Raw genomic sequence first — 20,326 nt, forward strand, 5'->3', positions numbered from 1 at the left:
AATTGGTTCACAAATAACATTCGCGAATTGGACTGATTTTGACTGATCTAGTTGCAGCTATTTTCAAATCACCACCGACCCAATGAAACAATGATCTGGTCGCAGCAGGTCTTTATTTCATAAGTGTTAGTTTATTCTATATGAACCAACTGTGACCCAGATCGAATATTCATTTGAGAAGATTTATTTAAATGAACCGATTCACAATTTGCACTCAACGATTCATTCTTGAATTAGACTAACCAAATGTTTTCATCACTGACATACAGGTGCTGGTCATATAATTAGAATATCATCAAAAAGTTGATTTATTTCACTAATTCCATTCAAAAAGTGAAACTTGTATATTATATTCATTCATTACACACAGACTGATGAACACTCAAATGTTTATTTCTTTTAATTTTGATGATTATAACCGACAACTAAGGAAAATCCTTAGTTCCTCCAGGCTCTGGGACCTTGATTTCCAAATGAAATGTAAAATTTACTTTCATCTGAAAAGAGGACTTTGGACCACTGAGCAACAGTCCAGTTCTTTTTCTCCACAGCCCAGGTAAGATGCTTCTGACGTTGTCTCTGGTTCAGAAGTGGCTTGGTAGCCCTTTTCCTGAAGACGTCTGAGCGTGGTGACTCTTGATGCACTGACTCCAGCTTCAGTTCTCTCCTTGTGAAGCTCTCACAAGTGTTTGAATCGGCTTTGCTTGACTGTATTCTCAAGCTTGCGGTCATCCCTGTTGCTTGTGCACCTTTTCCTACCCAAATTCTTCCTTCCAGTCAACTTTGCATTTAATATGCTTTGATACAGCACTCTGTAAACAGCAACACCTTTCAGTAATGACCTTCTGTGACTTACCCTCTTTGTGGAGGGTGTCAATGTTCGTCTTCTGGATCATTGCCAAGTCAGCAGTCTTCCCCATTATTGTGGTTTCAAAGAACAAGAGATACCCAGAATTTATACTGTAGGGATGGTCATTTATTCAAACTCAAATGTAAATATTCTAATATTTTGAGATACTGATTTTTGACTTTCATGAGCCGTAAACTCTAATCATCAAAATTAAAAGAAATAAACATTTGAAATATATCAGTCTGTGTGTAATGAATGAATATAATATACAAGTTTCACTTTTTGAATGGAATTAGTGAAATAAATCAACTTTTTGATGATATTCTAATTATATGACCAGCACCTGTAATCTTGAGTCAGTTTAATGAGAGATTTATTCAACTTTTCTTTTGCTACATTCTAAATGTTTTAGTTTTACTGACTACTGAAGAGATAGATAGCCTAATTGAAGAATCAGAGAAGAGCACTGAAGAAACGCGATAGCAATGTCCAGATTTGACCAGATTCTTTTCAGTGAATCTGAATCAGTTCACTAATCGCACTGAACTATGCATTTCCATATTGTACCAAAGACTGCTCCGATTGCAAGCAGTTCCTGTGTCAACAACTCGTGAAAATCAATGAATTTATTCATGTGTAACTCAAAATGAACAAAAAACCCCCCCCGGGAGGATCTTCAGAGAATGAAGAGGATTTAACTGATGGTGTGAAAAGTAAGTTAGGCTAACTGTGATTTTTATTTAATTTTTACTATTGTTTATTGTCAATAACAATTAAATTTCACGACTTAGTTATTTGTGAACTAAATTTGTGAACTATTTAGCTCAATCTATAAACACAATTCATATTTTCTTATCGCTATATAGCTAGATAAGCAAGCTGTTAAGTAGCCTACACTGTAAAAAAAAAAAAAAAGTTGAGCCAACTTAAAATTTTAAGGCAACCAGCTTCAGCAGATTTTTGAGTTTTCTCAACTTGTCGTTTTAAGTCTATACAACAAAAATTTGAGAATCTCCCTCAAAAATAATTTGAGCAAACTCAAAAATCTGCTGAAGCTGGTAAAACTTTTGTTTAAGTTCGCTCAACTTTTTTTCTTTTTTTTTTACAGTGTAGCTTGTGTTGTTGCCACTAGCTAGCTAACTAGTAAACTCCTTCAGCTGGGTTTTAGGACTGTAGTGTAGTTGCTGTAGTCAAAGGAGTAAAGATGTTAGATGTTGTAACTAATAGTAAAAAAAGAAATATAATGTCTGCACACTGAAAGCAGGCTACAGCTTCAAAAATGTCCAAACAGCTCAATGTTTCGACCAGTCATGTCTTCATCAGGCACAACATAACTACACCGTCCATTTCCATCTTTCTCCGCTGACAATCTTTTGCATAGATTTCTGCTTTCAGTCTATGTTCAGATTTTTGTTTCCTTTACTTGGAAACCTGCTCAGGATTAGTAAAGAAATAATTTGGATGATTGATTTTCCCAGTCACATTTACAGCTCACAGTGGGCAGAGGGCAGGACTGGAGGTAGCAGCTCCCAAACACATCGTGATCAATGTGCAGAACTAGCTGCTCCCACCAGCCCACAGAGAGGCATCTGTGCCCTAATGAACACTAACTACAATTCATTGCTAATGGGGGGCACAGTGGGCGTTTAGAGACAGAACCCCAGGATGCACTTCCTCCGTTGAGTCTCCGCGCTCATCTGTGTGTTCATCATTCTCTCAAAGCCTCAGATTTACCGCTGCCATTCTCCAATGCATATTATGCAGCGATTTGTTTCGCTCAGTGCACCACACAACAAACCGCTGTGGATATGCCATGGATAACTAAACAGTTATTCCCGAGCCTATATCCTCTTCTGCTTAACATCCACATGTCTGTTTATACATCTCTGCCAGCAGGGAGTGGATAAGCAAATTGTCAAAATTTTTATTTGTGGGAAAATGTTTTATTTGCAATTCATTGTTCTCTCATCTTTTGCTGTGACATAGTAATCTGAGAAGATCCTACAAGGCATTTACAGCGCAGGTTGGGTTCTCTGTTCACTTTGACAGGCGCAAAACAATTGCATCGGGTTCTCAGCGATAGCTTCCTAGTATCAGGTTTGTATCCATAGTCGACAATACAGTAAGTCTGGTTGAAATATTTTACTGTCAACAACTGAGACAGTAATCCTTGCTTTGGTAACTCGTATAAAGCTGAGGGAAGAACCAAAGCCTCTGGCACAATATGAAAGCATGATGTGACTTCATTTTGTCATAGTCAAACCTAAAACCATTACCCGCTTGTCAACACTAAAGTTATTCTCGGATCAAAGAAAAAAAAAGTTATATCTTTCCTCAAGCATATCAAACTGTCTGGAAAATCTTTTATGCCGCTCTGACGTCTGTGTTGCTCTTAAGGAGTTCCTCTTTTGGCTTCCGGTAACCAAGGGGTTGTTAAGAGATTTATTATTTTAGCTATATTCTTGTTTTAATATGATCCATCAATATTTGATCATTTTAACACAAGGCTTTAAGTCATTTTGAAAAGAAAGACTTAATATCAGTAAGTTCTGAGCTTCCTGTCGAAGGCGGACGGAAACAGTGAGGTAAGAATAACTCTGAATGTCATTTCCTCACATTAGAGATTAAACTCAAATTACACTGCCTGCCTCCTTCCGCTGCTGCTCTGTATTATTAATTAACTCGTGTTGCCTGAAAACTCAACCAATATGTGTACATTTTTCTCTACTGATAACAATTGTTTCACTTGTAATGCAAGTGTGTATTGTAATAAGTACACAAAAGGACACAATATGTTCTTGAAATGAAAAACAATTCAGAATGCACATTGAAATGGCACATTATATCTTCTACTGCATAGCGAGTTCATTAGGAATGTATTGAGATAACTATATTGTTAAAAACACAAGTTATTCCAACTTGGGTAAATGCACACTTTCTGAAAATATAAAATAATTAGAAATATTTGTTTTCTGTGTCAGTTTTACTGTTTGAGACCACTCAGAATGCTACAGGAACAAATTATTAGTATTAAAGCATTAAACAATACTATGTATATACATTAATTATTTAATTTAGTAAGGATGCATTAAATTGCTCAAAAGTGACAGTGACATTTATGTTACAAAATATTTTAAATAAATGCTGTTCTTTTAAAATTTCTGCCATCAAAGCAATGTTGGAAAAAACTAAAAAAAAAAAAACTAATAATTTCCACAAAAATATTAAGCAGCATCAACTTTGGTCATCATTGATAATAATAATTGTTTCTTGAGCAAATCAACGTAGAATGATTTCTGAAGGATCACGTGACACTAAAAACTGGAGTAATGGCTCCTGAAATTCAGCTTTGCGATCACAGGAATAAATTAAATTTTTAAATATATTAAAGTTCAAAAAGTTATTTAATATTGTAATAATATTTCACAAAACTGCTTTTTTTTTTAAATCAAATAAATGCAGCCTTGATGAGCATGAGATTTCTTTGAAAAGTATTCATAACAAAATCTTACTGACAAAAAATATATGACTCAAAATAAATGCAACATACAAGGAAATTAAAGCATTTTGAAGAATCTTCTGGTTGCTCTTCCCATGCATTCCATACATATATAGCAGCCAGATTCTTCAAAATATAAATTTATATATATATATATATATATATATACAGTATATATAGTATACCTAGGAAAGTCACATATTTATATTGTTCAAAACTTTGCGGTCCTAATTTTTAGAAGTTAGATTGCGTGCATCGATTGCTTATGTTCATTTTAGTGGTTTATCGCTCTAGAAAAAGTTTCATTGAATTTCTCCTTTGGGACCATAAAGTACTTCTATTTATCCCCTAAGATTCATTTTCTAGAAAGTGAATCTTCTTTGTAAAGACATTAATGAGCCAAAGCCATTAAAAAGGTTACCAAACCTCTGGATTTACATTGTAAGTTTGACATTATAAATCAAAGACTTCGTTAGTGTGCATTTGACCGTCCTTGGCAGTGCAATCCCCTGATGCAGCACTCCGCTGAGGAATTGCTCTTCTCGATCTCTTCTTCCATCCCTCACCACTGTCAGAAGCTTAAATCTCCACTTCTCAGATCCCACACAAACGCAGGAAGTCATTAAGCACCTGATATCAACAGCCTAATCACCAAAGGATTGGGAGACTGTGGCGTGGTGTGGGCAATGCCAAGCATAACAAACACGCAGCTTGGAAAAAAGCCGCTGCATGTTAAGAATCCCTACTGAAACAAGCCTGCTGAGGTATGCAAACAACGTTTACCCCAAAGATACAGTGACATCAAAGGGAACATTGAAAATTTATTCGTATACTTTAAGGTGCTTATCTTAGGAAGTGTGTGCATGCTTGTAACCTGTGCACTTGTTTGGCTAGCATACTGCACATAAATCCTGTTCCATGAAATTTCCACCACTGTCTTTCTTTCGTGACTTACAGTACAATGCCTCTACAGTACAGTCCTTCATTACAGAAATACTTCACTTAAAATTAACATTGTCATCATTCCTAAATAAATAAATAAATGACTAGAATATATTTATTTTTGTCATGAAAAATGAAATATTTTCTAATTGAGATGGTCTATTTTCATTTCCAATCTTAAAATGTATTTTGGGTAAATGCTCTACTGCTCAAAAGGTTTTATATTTTAAAGAAATTGGTACTTTTATTAAGCAAAAATGCAGTAAATTGATCAAAAGTGCAGTAAGGAATTGAAAATGTTACAAAAAAATATCAATCTTTATTTCTTATTTTTTTTAAAAAAGATCACAAAAATGTTAAACAACACAACTGTTTTCAACATTTCTTGAGCACCAAATCAGCATTTTTTTGTTTAGATAGGATAGTGTAGAGCAGACAGGAAGCGAAGTAGGATCAGGAATGGTCCTTGAGCCGGGATTTGAACTTGAGACACCCACAACGCAACAGCTTGTTGGCACACTGCCCGCTGGGCTATCCTGCTGACCCAAATCAGCGTATCTGAATGATTTCTGAAGGATCATGTGACATTGAATTCAGCTTTGCCATCACAGGAATTAACTACATTTAAAAATATATTTAAATAGAAAACAGTTATTTTACATTGTAATTATATTTCACAATGCTATTTTTATTGTATTTTTGATCAAATCAATTTAGCCTTTGTGAGCATATAAACTTTGAAAAATATATTTTTTTAAAGTCTTCCCGAACCCAAATTTGTGAACAGTAATGTATTTTTGACAATATAATTGACTTTCTTCAGTGTAAAACTTCCTTGCACACTGAGTCTGAAATTTTCGTATGCATTTTTTCATATTCGTCATCCTTTCCTATCAAAATGCTTGCTACAGATGCGAATACGCAGAAAATCGAACCTGATCCGAATTTTTTATGATGGAAGAAAGTTTCGGAGGCAGTGTGTAAACAAAACGCAAGGTCGTATTTATTTTTTAACGTGCAAAAATTTCAGATGAGAATTTCGGACTGTGTGCAAAGTGACCTTAACACTAAAAGAAAACATTCTGGTTGCTCCTTCCATGCAATTACTGCACGATGAATGGTGTTTTTGCATCCTTTAAGAATTTTGAAAGCCCCACTACCCATTTACTGTAATTGAAAAAATAAAAGTCAAGGTTTGGAACAATATGAGTGTGAAAACATGACAAAATGATTTATCTGTGAGCTGCTCCTGTAATACAAGATGTTAGAGCAGACTCCATCTTTCTAACACTTTTCTGTTCCGTTGATCTTGCTTCTGAAAGGTCAGGATGACTTTACCCTGCAAGGTCACAGAGGCCAGATCATGTTTTGCCAAGTTCATGATTTGTCTGATTCCATGCCATCAGTTAAGCTTGGCTATGATGTCAGGCTTGGCCATGACTGCTCTCTCTGGAGAAGTGATTCACCGGCCTGATTCAAGTCATTTGAATTTCCTTTTGGATGAGTAGGCAGTTCAGATGATTTAGTGATCCAGTACAGCGAGTGATGATATTTAAGGATGTAAGGGACAAATGGAACATCTTGGGGCAGCGAAATCTGCAGAAACTTTTGACTTGTGAAAATTTGAAGGACTTGTTTAATGTGCTACTTGAACTTGTGCTTTGGGGAGTAGAGCGGCGATAGAAAAACAGCCAAATGCTGTCTGCAGAGTTCTTGCTCTGGTCTCTGCAAGAGGAGTGATAGGCTCTTAAGATGTTTATGTGTTAAAAAATGACTCAACGCAGATCAAACACAATCTTTATGAGCCCTACTTCCAGTCTAGTGCTGTCATAAAAAGTGGATGCTGCAAAATGCATGATTGATTCCTTTTTTGGAACAGAATCCATTATTAAAATTACTTTGGTAATTTGGTGAATCTGTTCATTTGGAACATTTTTGGCAGAGGTTCAGGTTGAAATAAAGTATTCATTCATTCATTCAGATTGGCTCTGTGGCTCATTTTACTCATTTCATTCTTCCTCAGGCTCCTGAAATACTTTACCAAAACTATTTTTATATTTTTTTGTACTTTCAATCATGAAGCAGCGTGGGTTCTTGGGAAAATTCCAAGTGCATGAAATTATGAAACAGAAATAATGGGTGAGATTAATCAGGTTGTTCCTAATTTGATTTCAGAAAGCATTAGTGGGGAAAAAAAATCAAGATGGAACGTTACAGAGGCAGATATACCAGCCTCGTGATGTATCCGGCGCTTGATCATCATTAATAAGAAATGTAATCAGCTGTAGCAGTCCAAGTTTATTAAATTTGCTGACCTAAAAGGATGAGATAGCAATGCTTGATTCATATTTTGTAAAATAAATATTGTGGAGAAGTCTCAGTCTTCAGTTTCACAAAATTTTAAACCATAATCATATAATTTCAAATGAGATATATATTTAGATTAAATATATTTTTCTTCTACATAATAATAATAATAATAGTTATAGTTATTATTATTGTTGGTTAAAACATAAGTATCCATTTGAATATAGGTAATATATACAAAAATGCAAATTTTAAACAGGCACATTTCAGATGAGTTTCTATTAGATTTTAAATTTGCAGTGTTATTTTAGTATAATTGAAATGCTATTATATATTTTATTAATATTTAAATTAACATTTGAATAATGTAATTTTATTAAAGATAATTAAAAATTTTGTAATTTTATATTTTTAACAGATTGTCTATATAGTTTTAATCATTTTTATTTCAGTTTTATGTTGCCTTGATGAAATAAAATAAGATCTTATCTTAATAGTGAGTATTTCACTTTATTTCAGGTTATTTTATTTCAAGAAAAAATTTTTTTATGGTTTTACTTTTAGTTTACTATAATAACCTTGATTAATGATGAATGATAATAAATAAATAAATAAATAATAATTACCTTTATTTATATAAATATATTAATAGAGGATATGCAGTTATGTTGTATTTTTTAACACGTTAACAGTTCGTTTGAATTTTTTTTCTTGACGGCTCACTATATGTGTATAAAGCAGTCATGTATGGAAAGAAACAATCAGCACGCTCCTCTGGGATTCAGCATGTTCTTAGCCTCAGTGATAAAGCATATATAAGGTAAACATTTGAAAATATCTCCAAAGTATTGAAGCTTTCCGGTTCCACTATAATTCAGGACTGGAAGACTGATGCTTGCCATAAAATCTATAGCTCTCTGGCTTTCTTTATATTGCCAGCAAGACTCCAGCCTCTCTGTGAAAGCTAGACACCGAACGCACCTGAAAAGCATTAAAGCAGACAGCATCCTTTATTATTACGGACTCTTTCAGTGCTCTTATACCACTCATTAGCTTTTCAGTACTCTATGAAAAAGGCTTATGTCAAGCTCTGTCAAAGCATATTATTGTTCTGCTTTTGGTTTATACTTGCATAAGGCTGCATAATGCAGCACAGAGCAGATTCTTTTTTACCTCTCTGCGATTTATTAGAAGGAATCACCTCAACTCTCTGTGATCTCACAAAAGCCAAGGACGCGAGATGGGGGTAGGAAAGGTCGGGAAAGCAGAGCAGCAGGCATGACTAGACTCTGGCGTCTCTCGTCTCGTGCCAGTGTTCTGCATGAACGCTCTGGCCATTCTCAACACCTCCAAATCTGCAAAGGTCACTGACTGCAAATCACCATACGAAGGGCGGGGGAATCAGAGTTGTTGCATGAAGACGATCTCCAAGTAATAATGCATGAACCACAAAGGGGATCAATGGATCTGCCCCTTTTAATCACTTAGGTCGGGTTAATGAAATGCTTGGCGGGCTAATCATCTCAAAAGCTACATATGCTCTGCTTCTCAGTTTGATGAGATCACTGAGGAATGCCCTATTAGAGGGAACGAGGATGATAAGACTGAGAAGGTTCAGCAAAATTCCAAGATTCATGTGCAGCGGAGCTTCTGTTTTCATGCACACTACCACCGACCTCAATTACCTCTGAATCTAAAGGGCAGCCTCTCAGATATGCGTCAATGAGGAACATGGTTTTAAAGGGATAGTTCACCACAAAAATGAAGATTCGGTCATCATTTATTCACCCTCGTGTAGTCTCAAAATCCATATGGCTTTCTTAGTTGATGCAATATACGATACATTTTGAATAATGTATTGGTTGTTCTTTTCCATGCAGTTACAAAGAATGAGCAAAAGCGGCATAAAACTGTAATGAAGAATGGGCAAAAGCATCATTAAAAAATCATAAATTAGTCTATGTGGCTCAAACGGTATGTAAAGCTCTTCTTGCTAGTATGGGTGCTGAACAAACTGAAAATTTGTTTGCATCAGGTGAGCTGTTAGCCACTGAAACAGGAGAACTGAGTCAGTGAGTCAAGAACTGAAGCAGTCCAATTTGTGTGAACGAATCAGAATTCAGACTAGTTTTATGAATCATTGAAATGATTCAGCTCGAGCTAATGATTACTTCATGAATCAGGCATTATTTTATTTAAACACATTAGTTACAGAATTTCTGTCTGTTTCTTAAACAATGCTTTTGTATTGCTTCAGAAGACTTGTGTATAGAAAAGCACATACTGTTCAAAAGTTTGGGGTCGGTAAGAGTTTAATTTAGAAGTCTCACCAAGGCTGAATTTATTTGATCAAAAATACAGTAAAACAGCAATATTGTGAAATATTTTTGCCAAATTTTCATCAGCCATTACTCCAGTCTTCAGTTTCACATGATCCCTCAGAAACCCCATTTAGGACTCAAAAAAACATTTCTATGGTTATCAGTGTTAAAAACAGTTGTGCAACTTAATATTTTTGTGGAAACTGTGCTACATTTTTTCTAGGATTCTACGATGAATAGAAAGTTTGAAAGAGTATGAAGAGTTCAGATGCAAAAGCCTCTACGTGCCATTTGAAATTTTCTTCTAAAATGAGCATTTTTATCAGACTTCTATATTTATGTTTACTTTAATTGCATAGAAAAGGACCTATTCATTGCCATTAAAGTGAAATTACTGAACCTAACACAGGAGCGTGTGAAAAATGCTCAGACGGCACTTAGAGGCTCTTCGTATTTATTTAAAATAGAACTGTCTTTACTGTCACTTTGACCAATTTGATGCATCCTTGCTGAATAAAATAAGAATCTTACCAATCTTTTGAACGGTAGTGTAAGTCATGTAATTAAAATCTATAATTTGTGTGTGTTATGTATTTTTATGCGGACAGAACTGCCTTCTTAGCTTAGCAAATCAGTAGAGAATTGTATTTTTTTCTGGTGTGGAGCGATATTTGCTTGGCATGTGAAGTTGCTGCATGTTTCAAATCAGTCACTTATGGAGGTTCTTTACAATTAGGCTTCTCCTTCAGAAGCAACAAATCACTGGGTTTTGGAGCAGAGTTAATGACTCCATTAGATGCACAACCTCCTCATAATTAAAAAAGTATAATATAATCATAAACATTAGAACACAAACAGCAATGACCTACCAAACCAAGACTAGCATTGAAATTCCTTGCAACACAAACACAATCAGCAAATGAAGACGCTAGACAGCACCTGTACACATGACGAAACAGTATCCCTGTGATAATTCACTTATCACTGATAGGGTAAACCAGGTTTTCGGTACATGTAACTAAATCAGTATAGCCTTTCCTCCTGCTCTCTGCACCCTTACAGGGAAAAAGAGGGGAAGCGGACAGGTTATTTCAAATGATGGTGGCTATAAACTGTGACGTGCACATAGCCTACACACACATATATAAATATACACAAGCAGTGAGGGTTCATCTCTGTGGATCTGATAAGTATGTCTGAACCATGGTAAAAATAAATCCAGCTCAGCAATACTAGCCTACCCAGCGGCAGGGTGAGATGTATGTATTTACATATTGCATGTAGGGAAATATTCCTTGAAATACAGAACCATGGCCTTCATTAAACTTTAACGCACAGAACACAACTCGTGTTTCAGCCGGGGACAAGACATTTTCTATATTAAACCAAAGTTAGATCTGCAGTGCTTCTCTGTTCATTTTATATTCGATTATTTCCAAAAAGTGCACTACTAAATGGTATGTTGAGTTTTCACAAACTCTTTCAACTTCTTAGGGACTAGCAAATGTGCAGTCACAGTACTTTACACCTTAATAATATGATGTTAAGTTAATTAACCGCATGAAACTCATTAGTTTTTATCAGAACCATGTTTGCTCAGTCTGATAAAACAGAGAAGGGTTATGGAGTGTTTGACCAAATGAAATGAGGTTTTATATAGATACCCTCCCGCTGTGCTCACTATTTATGCATGCCGACCCTAATTTGAAGTCCAAATTACTCTTCATCTCAAACATAAGTCAGGGGAGGGAGAAGGTTTATGATGTTCCCGTTTTCACAAAGTCATTGGTTTGAATTGAAAGACTGTGCCAAGCAAGAACATCATCTTTTTAGCACAGTAAGGAAAATCAACTGCTTTGCCTCTAGCAAATTCTCTTATAATATACGAGTATATAGCACTTCAGATTTTAATGGAATTATCCATTTTAGCTCCTTTCCTCTCAAGCAGCATGTCCTGATGGTTCACGGCATCCTGTGTGCGGCTGAACTGTCTGGTGGACACAAAAAATTGTGCTGAAATTAGTCACGTAGGATGTGCTGAGAATGTAGATGTCGCACAATGATATTTAAAAGCATCGCTCTCCTGTACGCGCCCTTCTATAAAGCATTATGGCAGATTATGGAGTGCTGCGACATGCGGTTAGACAGAAACAGCACTGATGCTACATTTATCCATGCTGTAATTGCAGAGCTTCTACTCAGAGGCTTTTTCTGAGATACCTCTCAAAATTCAATTTCAGAACTCATTGACTCAACTGTTGCATCGTAAACGCAGGAATGTCTAATGTATGCGTATGTCACAATAACAGAGAAGTCATAGGAAGAGACTGAGGAGGATTATCTATATGGGCGCTCACATGTGTTAAATAAGGTGGGTGTAATCCTCCAAGATAAACGTTTGTTTTTAATTGGTTTTCTGATTAAAGTGTAATCCATTAATTTATATATTAAATCAAGCTGAATACAATTGACTACTGGGAGGCTCAAGTGATACGAGCCGTCTGGAAGGACGTATATGAATATTTATTCTCACCGCTTGAGTCAGCTTGAAGGTGAGTAAAAGACAATCGCATACCACTGCTGAAAACCAAGTGGAGCGATCCATGTGTCAGGACAGGACAGTTGCGTAGGTGTCTTGTGAAATTTAGATTTACCCTCAAAATCACCTGCATCTCTGAAATATCCTGAAATGTGGGTTTGTATGCGGTGGAGCTGAAAAAACAATCAAGCAAGCATCAATGGTTACATGTTAGTGTCAGACATCAGACAGACATCATAGTACACAATCATTAAGTGGAAACGCAAATGGTTTTCGGTGACGTTGTTCAGGCAAAATGACTGAGGTGTGGTTCAGAACAGGAAAAGAGATTAACTGATAGATTTGTTTCTGAAATAGATTGCATACTGCAGTATGGGACAAATAGAGGAAACTGTCATTTTTATGGGATGTCTGTAGCACATACACTGTCAAAAGTACTGCTGCACAAAGGACATGCTGCCCGAATTTTGAAATGGTTCATATGCTTTTTACTCAGTCAGTGGTCTCTAATCCTCAATTAGTCTTTGACATCCAAGCTATTATTACTAGCAAATGGATTTGAGGGTGCGAAGCCATTCAAAATGCACAAGTAATTGCTTAAAAACAGTTTCATGCTTTGCGGTACTAATATGTTTCTTGTCAGACAGGAAATGAACTAGTTGCATGAAAGAAAGAAAATGCACTGAAATTCTGTAGGATCAGATCTGTAGTGATAATCTGATAATGTTTTTAAACATAAATATTTCCTTCTAGTAGCTTGTTCATATTTCTAGTGTTCTTTCACAGGTGAAAAGGGCACATGTTCATTCCTTCCTCAATTGAACGCATATGTGCATCATTTTCTTTAGACTCCAATCCTGTTATGGAAGCATTGTGTATTGAGAAGTTTATGGCAGATATACATTTTCTGTTTAATTACTAAAGGAGTAAAGTATATTCTAATGAGCTTATTGCAACATATTAACCACCCAGTGGTGAAACAATGCCTACGGTGCCTACAGTACCAAATTGAAATGCTCTGTTAAAGGGGCCTTGGGATGTTAAAATGTAAAATTTATGGAAATAAACGAATGGTCTGTCTAAATCAAAGGATTGTATTGTAACTCTTGTTTTTGATGAACAAAAAAATCTATTACATTGTGTTTCAGTTTTGCTCTCAAACAGAGTGACAAGTTAATATATTTGGATAAGTGTTCAATAGCAAACAAAGGCCACTGTAAATTAATTCTACTGAACAGAACATCCATGTTTGCATGGAATTATTATTTAATTAATTTATGAATAGGGTATTGTCCTTGAACTATGCCAAACCGTCTGAATTCAGGAGGTAATTACTGCCTCAGTCACCTCTTCGTCTCTTTTTAAGACTTCACTGAAATCATTAACTGTGAAAAAAAATATATATTTGGCTTGGCAGCCACTGGAGCGTAGAGGATTTTGCACCTATCTCAACTTAAAGCTGTACTCAGGGAGTTTTTTTGCTTTATCTTTGCATTTAGCTTGCTCATATTTGTACCGATAGAAGTGGATTTTGTCTTTATACTCACATTTGGATGTGCAGTCTGGATGCAGGAAACTACTTTATTAACAGGAATTTGTTGTTTTAATATCAATATATTGGACATTCTTGGATTTAATCTGAATATTTTTTTAATATTGTTGGTAGTTTGTGTTGGTACACTTAAAAATAAAGGTGCTTCACTTTTATGAAACAGAAAGGTTCTTCAGATGTTAAAGGCTTTATGGAACCATTTAGACAAAAAAGGTTCTTCTATGGCACAGTGAAGCACCTTTACTTTTAAGAGTGTGGATGACATTTTGCTGTGGCTGTGACCAACTTGATTCACTGTGAAAAGCAAGGATGAAGGCAAAATCTAAAGTTATTATTATAAATTATTATTACTACTATAGCAGTAACCTGCTCTCAACTTGCATGACACAACTGATCATGTGATATCAACATGGCAGCGGCCAAGAGGGGGGACCCGCTTTTGTTTTTTTTTTTTTGTTTTTTTTAAAAAGTGCCCTGGAGTCGTAAACTCGTTTTAATGACATTTATCCCCCAAAATGCTGTTCATTTAATTATGTGTGAAACTTTTTATCAAGCAAAAATGACTGAGTACCCCTTTTACTAGCCTATTTAATTAAGTGAAGATTTGAAGACATTTAATAATGTTTCGTAAGTGACACTTTGGGAAAGCTTAATTCTTCCTAATCTGATTTTCTAGCAAACCTGGCGTGGTCACAACTGTCCTCCCTCCGAGCTCGGTGATGCTGAGAAGATCTCCAGTGGCACAGCACCTCCTCCCTCAACGGCGCGCACAGCACCTCCTCGCCTTCAACACTTGGAGTAGACGGAATGGTTGCACTACTTGCTTTTTAACCGAGGCTTTATCCGCGTGCGCGTAAAACCATTAAGGACAAGAACAACTGGACAAGAATAGAGCGATGCCATCTTGTGACGAAACCTCAATCCAGTTGCGAAAGGAGCAGGATGAATTTAGTGCTCTCCAGATTCTTGGCATACCTTCACGTCGGGCTCCAGGTCGCGCTCCAGATGTTTATTTACCCTTGTCATCTGCATCCCCAGCCCTGTCACATCCTGGCACGCATTGGGCACACAGTGCGCTTGGGTGCGCTCCTGCCGACCCGCCAACAGTCCAGGATACAGGGCGCCCTCAACCGCGCCCTAGTCCACCTCCGGCAAAGTGGGAACAACTTCTTACCGTACAACCTGAGCTTGGAAGTATTGTCCCGAGAGCCGCTCAATGGAGACCCGGAATCCATGTTCAGGTGCGTGTGTCAGGATATCGTTGTTCAGGGAGTCTCGGCTGTGCTTGCGTTCCCTCAGAGCCACGAGGAGCTCGTACAAGTGGAGTTCATGTCTTCGTTTTTGGAAATACCTTTCATCAGCATCATTGAACAGGGCGAACCTCTTAAGACACAGGTGAGCAGCAAACTCATTTTCTTTACTTTTATCCAAAGCGCCGAACATATGGCCAAGCTGTTCGGCGTCGGTCTTGTGTAAGTTGGTCTTGTTTTCGATCTCGATGTACAATTCCCTTATACTGGTTGTTTTTATTATTTATTATATCGTTTATACTCTCCTCAACTGTCATTCTTGTTATTGAGGCATAATGAACATCATAAAATAGCGCATGACAACCGGGAAATGTTTTGTTTCAGCCTTTTTTCCCCCACTGTGTGTGTGTGTGTGTGTGTGTAAATTTAATATAATGTTACCAATTTAGCCTTAAACATATAAAGCTTTTAGACATTTACAACTTATCTCTAAACTGTATAAATGAATGTGAAGTAGTACGTGTAGTGGTGTTGTCAACACCAATTTAAAACATGGACTAGTTTTGTGCATTCAAATATATAAAAATGTATTTAATGTATTTAAAACTGATTATTTCAAATTAATTATCAGGCAGCCTTCTCCCACGCCTATTTCCTTTTAAACAGTCTGATTTAAAATGGTAAACATAAAAAATTGGAAACAAATAATAGAAAAATGCATAAAACGAAGGTCAACACAGAACAGCTCTAAAACATGAAACTGTATGTAGTCACTCTGATAGTTGTGGCAAATGTAGGTCTATACTGTCTCATTTTGTGCAGTGTTTGAGGAAAGCAGTTTAAGATGCAAAAGAACAAGAGAAACCTGCTGATAGACACCAGATGATACCATTTGTGTCATTTATGGAATTATAAGCCAGATTATTTTATCCTGTAAACCTTCTATATTGCACTGTTCTATCTAGTGGAACATACAGAGAGGCTCAAGTCTGTAAGAGTTAGAGATGTGGCATGTATTTCAGGTGTTTTTGTCCAGGGGCCGGACACAGAGGTCCTGATGTATTCCAGAGGAACAATCCTAACACTGTTTAGGGCTCAGGGTTGAGGCGCGCTGACTCTCGTTAGTATTCTAAACAGCAAACAGAGCGGATGCCAGTCGCACCAGTTGTTTCTGTCTCCAGCAGTGCAGCCAGTTGCAGCGGTTTCTCCTGGCAGGGAAACCTCAAAAGATTTTCCTCTCGTCAAACTCTGCCAGCATATGGACACAAAGGAACAAAGGCACCCCTGATTTTGCATAAAGAGCCGTGAACAGCGGGTCAGCAGAGAGACTCATCTTTTAAGATGCTCCTTCATAACAGCATGATTTATCCTACATCTTATAAAGTGTCAGTCAAAAGGCTTTTGTGTCTTGTACATTTATGGCCTGGTTGCTTGTAAAAGCTGCTTCATATACAGTGTTATTCTTAGCCAGGGCGAAAACATAACCAAGGCCATTCATGTGATTAATGAAAATTATTAGCAAAATGTTTGTGATTGCTTCATTTTGACACAGCCCTCAGGAAGTGTGAAATCATTAGTGCCCATCTTTTTCCTGACAGAGCAAGGCTTGGCTCATGCCATCACTGTGGAGTCGTTAATTTTACAAATTACTTTAACAAATTAAAAGATATATTTGATGCTATAAATTTCCCTGACTAGCATGGGCAGAAGGATGTTCATATATTTTAGGATGCAACCCCAGGATATTATGCTGTCTGAATGCCTTTCAAAAGCAATATTCTCTATCCTTGGTGAATAACGTCTCTTTTCGGCTCTGATTTAGCCATCCACTAGTATCTTCTACAGAGCACTCCTCTGAATTTGCAATCTGAGTGATTCCCATTAAATATTTTTTTATTTCCGTGACTATATTTTCCCCAGAGCCAATGGGTAGATTACCATATTCTTAGTGTGTCTTAAATAATTTTGTTTGCTGACCAAATATGCCGGGCCTGTTTCGTTCGGGAAAATTCTTCTGCTCATCTACGCTTGAATGCTCATTAACTTGTCTCCCTTCTGTAGCAAATATTCCCAAGCACAAAAGGAAGATTAGCACATGCAAAACTCATTTTGTCCCTTTGAATGAAATCACATTCTAATCCAAAGGCCTTTCTCAATTATGCCCCTTTGTTAGCTCACTAGTGGACAACTACTGGAAGGTTATTAAGCTTAATGAATCCTTAATTCAAGAGGGCTGTTGAGACTATCCAAATGTTGATTTTTCAGTTAAACTCCAGTTCGTAACATTCAGAGTGGACCGAGAATGACCTTATTCATGTACACCTAAATGAAGACATTAATTTGTGAAAAGCTACCGTTATCTTGTAGATGCCCCCTTATTATGTTATAGCATGACCTTTTGCCGTTGCAGTCTTGCAGTAATCATGGAAAAGAGTAACCTTTGGAAAATTGAAACTGCAGAGCAGTGGTTTCTTAACAGTGTACATTTTGAATCTCTAAACCAGGGAATATTCATATATTCAGACAGCACGATATTGATTTTGTACAACACTTTCAATAAAAAAATAAGCTCATTTTAAATAACTTGCGCTTCAAACACAATATTGTCAGTTACTTTGTGTATATCAATCCGATAATGAAAATAGTTTCAAACGAAGCCATAACAGAACCTACCGTTATGCGCTTCTGAGCAACATATAGTGCATATAGTGCTTTATACAATACAGATCATTTCAATGCATCTTAAAATTATTAGTGTTGTGAATGAATTACTTGACTGAAAGATTCAATGACTCACTCATAAAGATAGTGACTGCATCCGAAATAGCATATCTCCGTATTATATAGTAGGTGAAAAAAAAGTATGTGAACATAGTATGTCCAAATTCACAGTATTTATAAAACAGTAGGCAAAAAATATTTGGATGACCTATTTTTCTGGCGAGATTTTTAAGTGTGTATCCAATAAACACTATCCCATAAGGCCAGAGGAGGGGATTTATGAATGGCAGTGAAGCAACGCAGCTGACTCTGATAGGTCACATGATGAAAATTGTACATGTATCCAGCTTTTTTCAACAGTCGCAAAGTAATTTCTTTTTATAAAGAATTACCTACTCAGAGAGTATGTGATTTCGGACATATTAGCCAGTCACTTGTTTCATTCCTGAATGAATCAGTTTTTTGAGCAAGTAGATTAAGCGAATGATTTAGTGAGTTATCCATAAAAGAGTCACTTTTTTTGGTATGAACCTGCATTTTGAATGAAGTGGTTGGATGAATGATTCACTGAATCACTCATAAAGACAGCAACTTGTTGCCACCTACTGGCATATCAATGTAACCTGCAGCAAGAGTCACTGAAAAAATCTCCAGCACTTACTGTTCACACAGCCTGTCTGGAACACGCAAACACAGACCAGTGAAGCAGTGTTAATTTTGGCAAGCCTTTTTTATTTAGTCTTTATCTTGATACGAAAATGCTTAATAGTCTTAGTCACATTTTAGTTATTTGAGTCTTTCATAGTTTTAGTCAACAAAAAGTCATTGCATTTTTGTCAACTTTTAGTCATTACTTTTAGTCAAACTGCAGTTACCAACATTTATTTTAGCAGCTATTTTATATGTAGTCTTCAAACAAAAATAGTCATTAATTCTTCTCTCTTTATACCAAATCAATTAAGCTTATGAAAAGTTTGAATCAAGGATAGAATTTGGGAAAAACTGGAATAAATTTTCATTTTTTTGGTAGAGATACAAATTTTTCATTAGGCTTACTTAACAAGTATACATTTATTTAACATCTTTTGTTGGTTAACATTAATGACACAGATAGGTATTTAATTAGGAATGCTGTCCATTTAAGATGGATGCATGTAATACTGACACACATTCACCTGTTACGTTCACTTAAGCCATAACCGACTGTATTTACGTGAGATACTCTACACGATAGATATTTGGACTGCTGTGTGTGTATTTGATCACGTGCTGTATGAGACTGAAGAAGTGGAGCGTGCGCGAGAGAGAGCACTTCTATCAGCGCGATTCAGCCTATCCCGCCTTCACTAACTTTAAGTTAATCAACAACGAATTGTGACTCCCTATCCCTAACCCTTCAGGTGCTGACACCATTGTTTCAGATCGCTAGTTCGCGTTTTGGTAGTCTATCTGTCCACTGCAGCTTCCATGCTGAGACTAGATATGCAAACACCCCTCATCTGATTGCAATCCAATGACAGGGATGCACATTTTGAAAGACAAGATAGTTAACTTAGCCTATAGGATGTATTTTGAATGTCCGGTAGTCTTCAAATAACATTCTAGTCCCGTCTCGTCTTGTTAACGAAGACATAAATTTCATCATAGTTTTTATCATCAGATATTAGTTTTAGCTCGTCAACATCTCATCTTAGTCACAGAAAAAAGGTTTGTTAACGAATATTTTTGGTCGTCGTCTTCGTTGACGAAATTAACACTGCAGTGAAGTGATACAAACTGTGAAAAGTCCCATAGCTATTCAGTGTATATCAGCACTCAACTTCAGATTCAAGGACTGTATCTGTTGTATAGTAGAGTATAAAGGGCCATTCACACAGAATTTTTTTTTTTAATTTAAAAAGTAGCATACAGATATGTTTTTTAAAAGTTTAACTTCTTTTAATGTTACATAGGAAAAATGGAAATGCGTTGCAGTAGAATACTAAAACGTGTTCTGTGTAAATGGCCCCTAAGTCAAAGAAAGAGATGCAACAGTTGATACATTTTCAGAACTCACATTGTATAATGGAGTGCCGTCATATTGTGTTGAAATTGAATTTTAAGGAAAATGAGCACAAAACCTTCTTGTCTGTTATTTGCATGTGCAGTGCAGTGTGTAAAATGCATAGCTGAAGTAAACTATACAACATTACCCATTTCTGTGCACTGCACAAAATAAATATTTCTAAAAGCACCTGGCGAGCAAGCACTTATTAGTCATAGAGGTGGTCTACACTCCTTCTGTTGATACAATGCCATGCACACATGCACGCAAGTCACCACCTATTCCCAGCCGGAACAATGCT

The 20,326-nt window shown here is 36.4% G+C and overlaps 1 protein-coding gene across 3 annotated transcripts in view; it reads left to right on the top strand.

Moving 5' to 3' along the window:
* The first annotated feature begins 14,709 nt into the window (after positions 1–14,709).
* The window catches only part of grin3ba (glutamate receptor, ionotropic, N-methyl-D-aspartate 3Ba), a 45,131-nt gene continuing 39,514 nt past the window's right edge, over positions 14,710–20,326 (top strand). For 2 of the 3 annotated variants that reach the window (XM_058794037.1, XM_058794053.1), the window contains exon 1: positions 14,710–15,405. In XM_058794037.1, coding sequence (XP_058650020.1) covers positions 14,953–15,405 — 453 coding nt within the window. In that variant the 5' untranslated portion in view covers positions 14,710–14,952. The remainder of the gene's footprint in view (positions 15,406–20,326) is intronic. The other variant, XM_058794045.1, reaches the window with a different exon arrangement.

Source organism: Onychostoma macrolepis, chromosome 02, assembly GCF_012432095.1.
Source record: "Onychostoma macrolepis isolate SWU-2019 chromosome 02, ASM1243209v1, whole genome shotgun sequence".
NCBI lineage: Eukaryota > Metazoa > Chordata > Actinopteri > Cypriniformes > Cyprinidae > Onychostoma > Onychostoma macrolepis.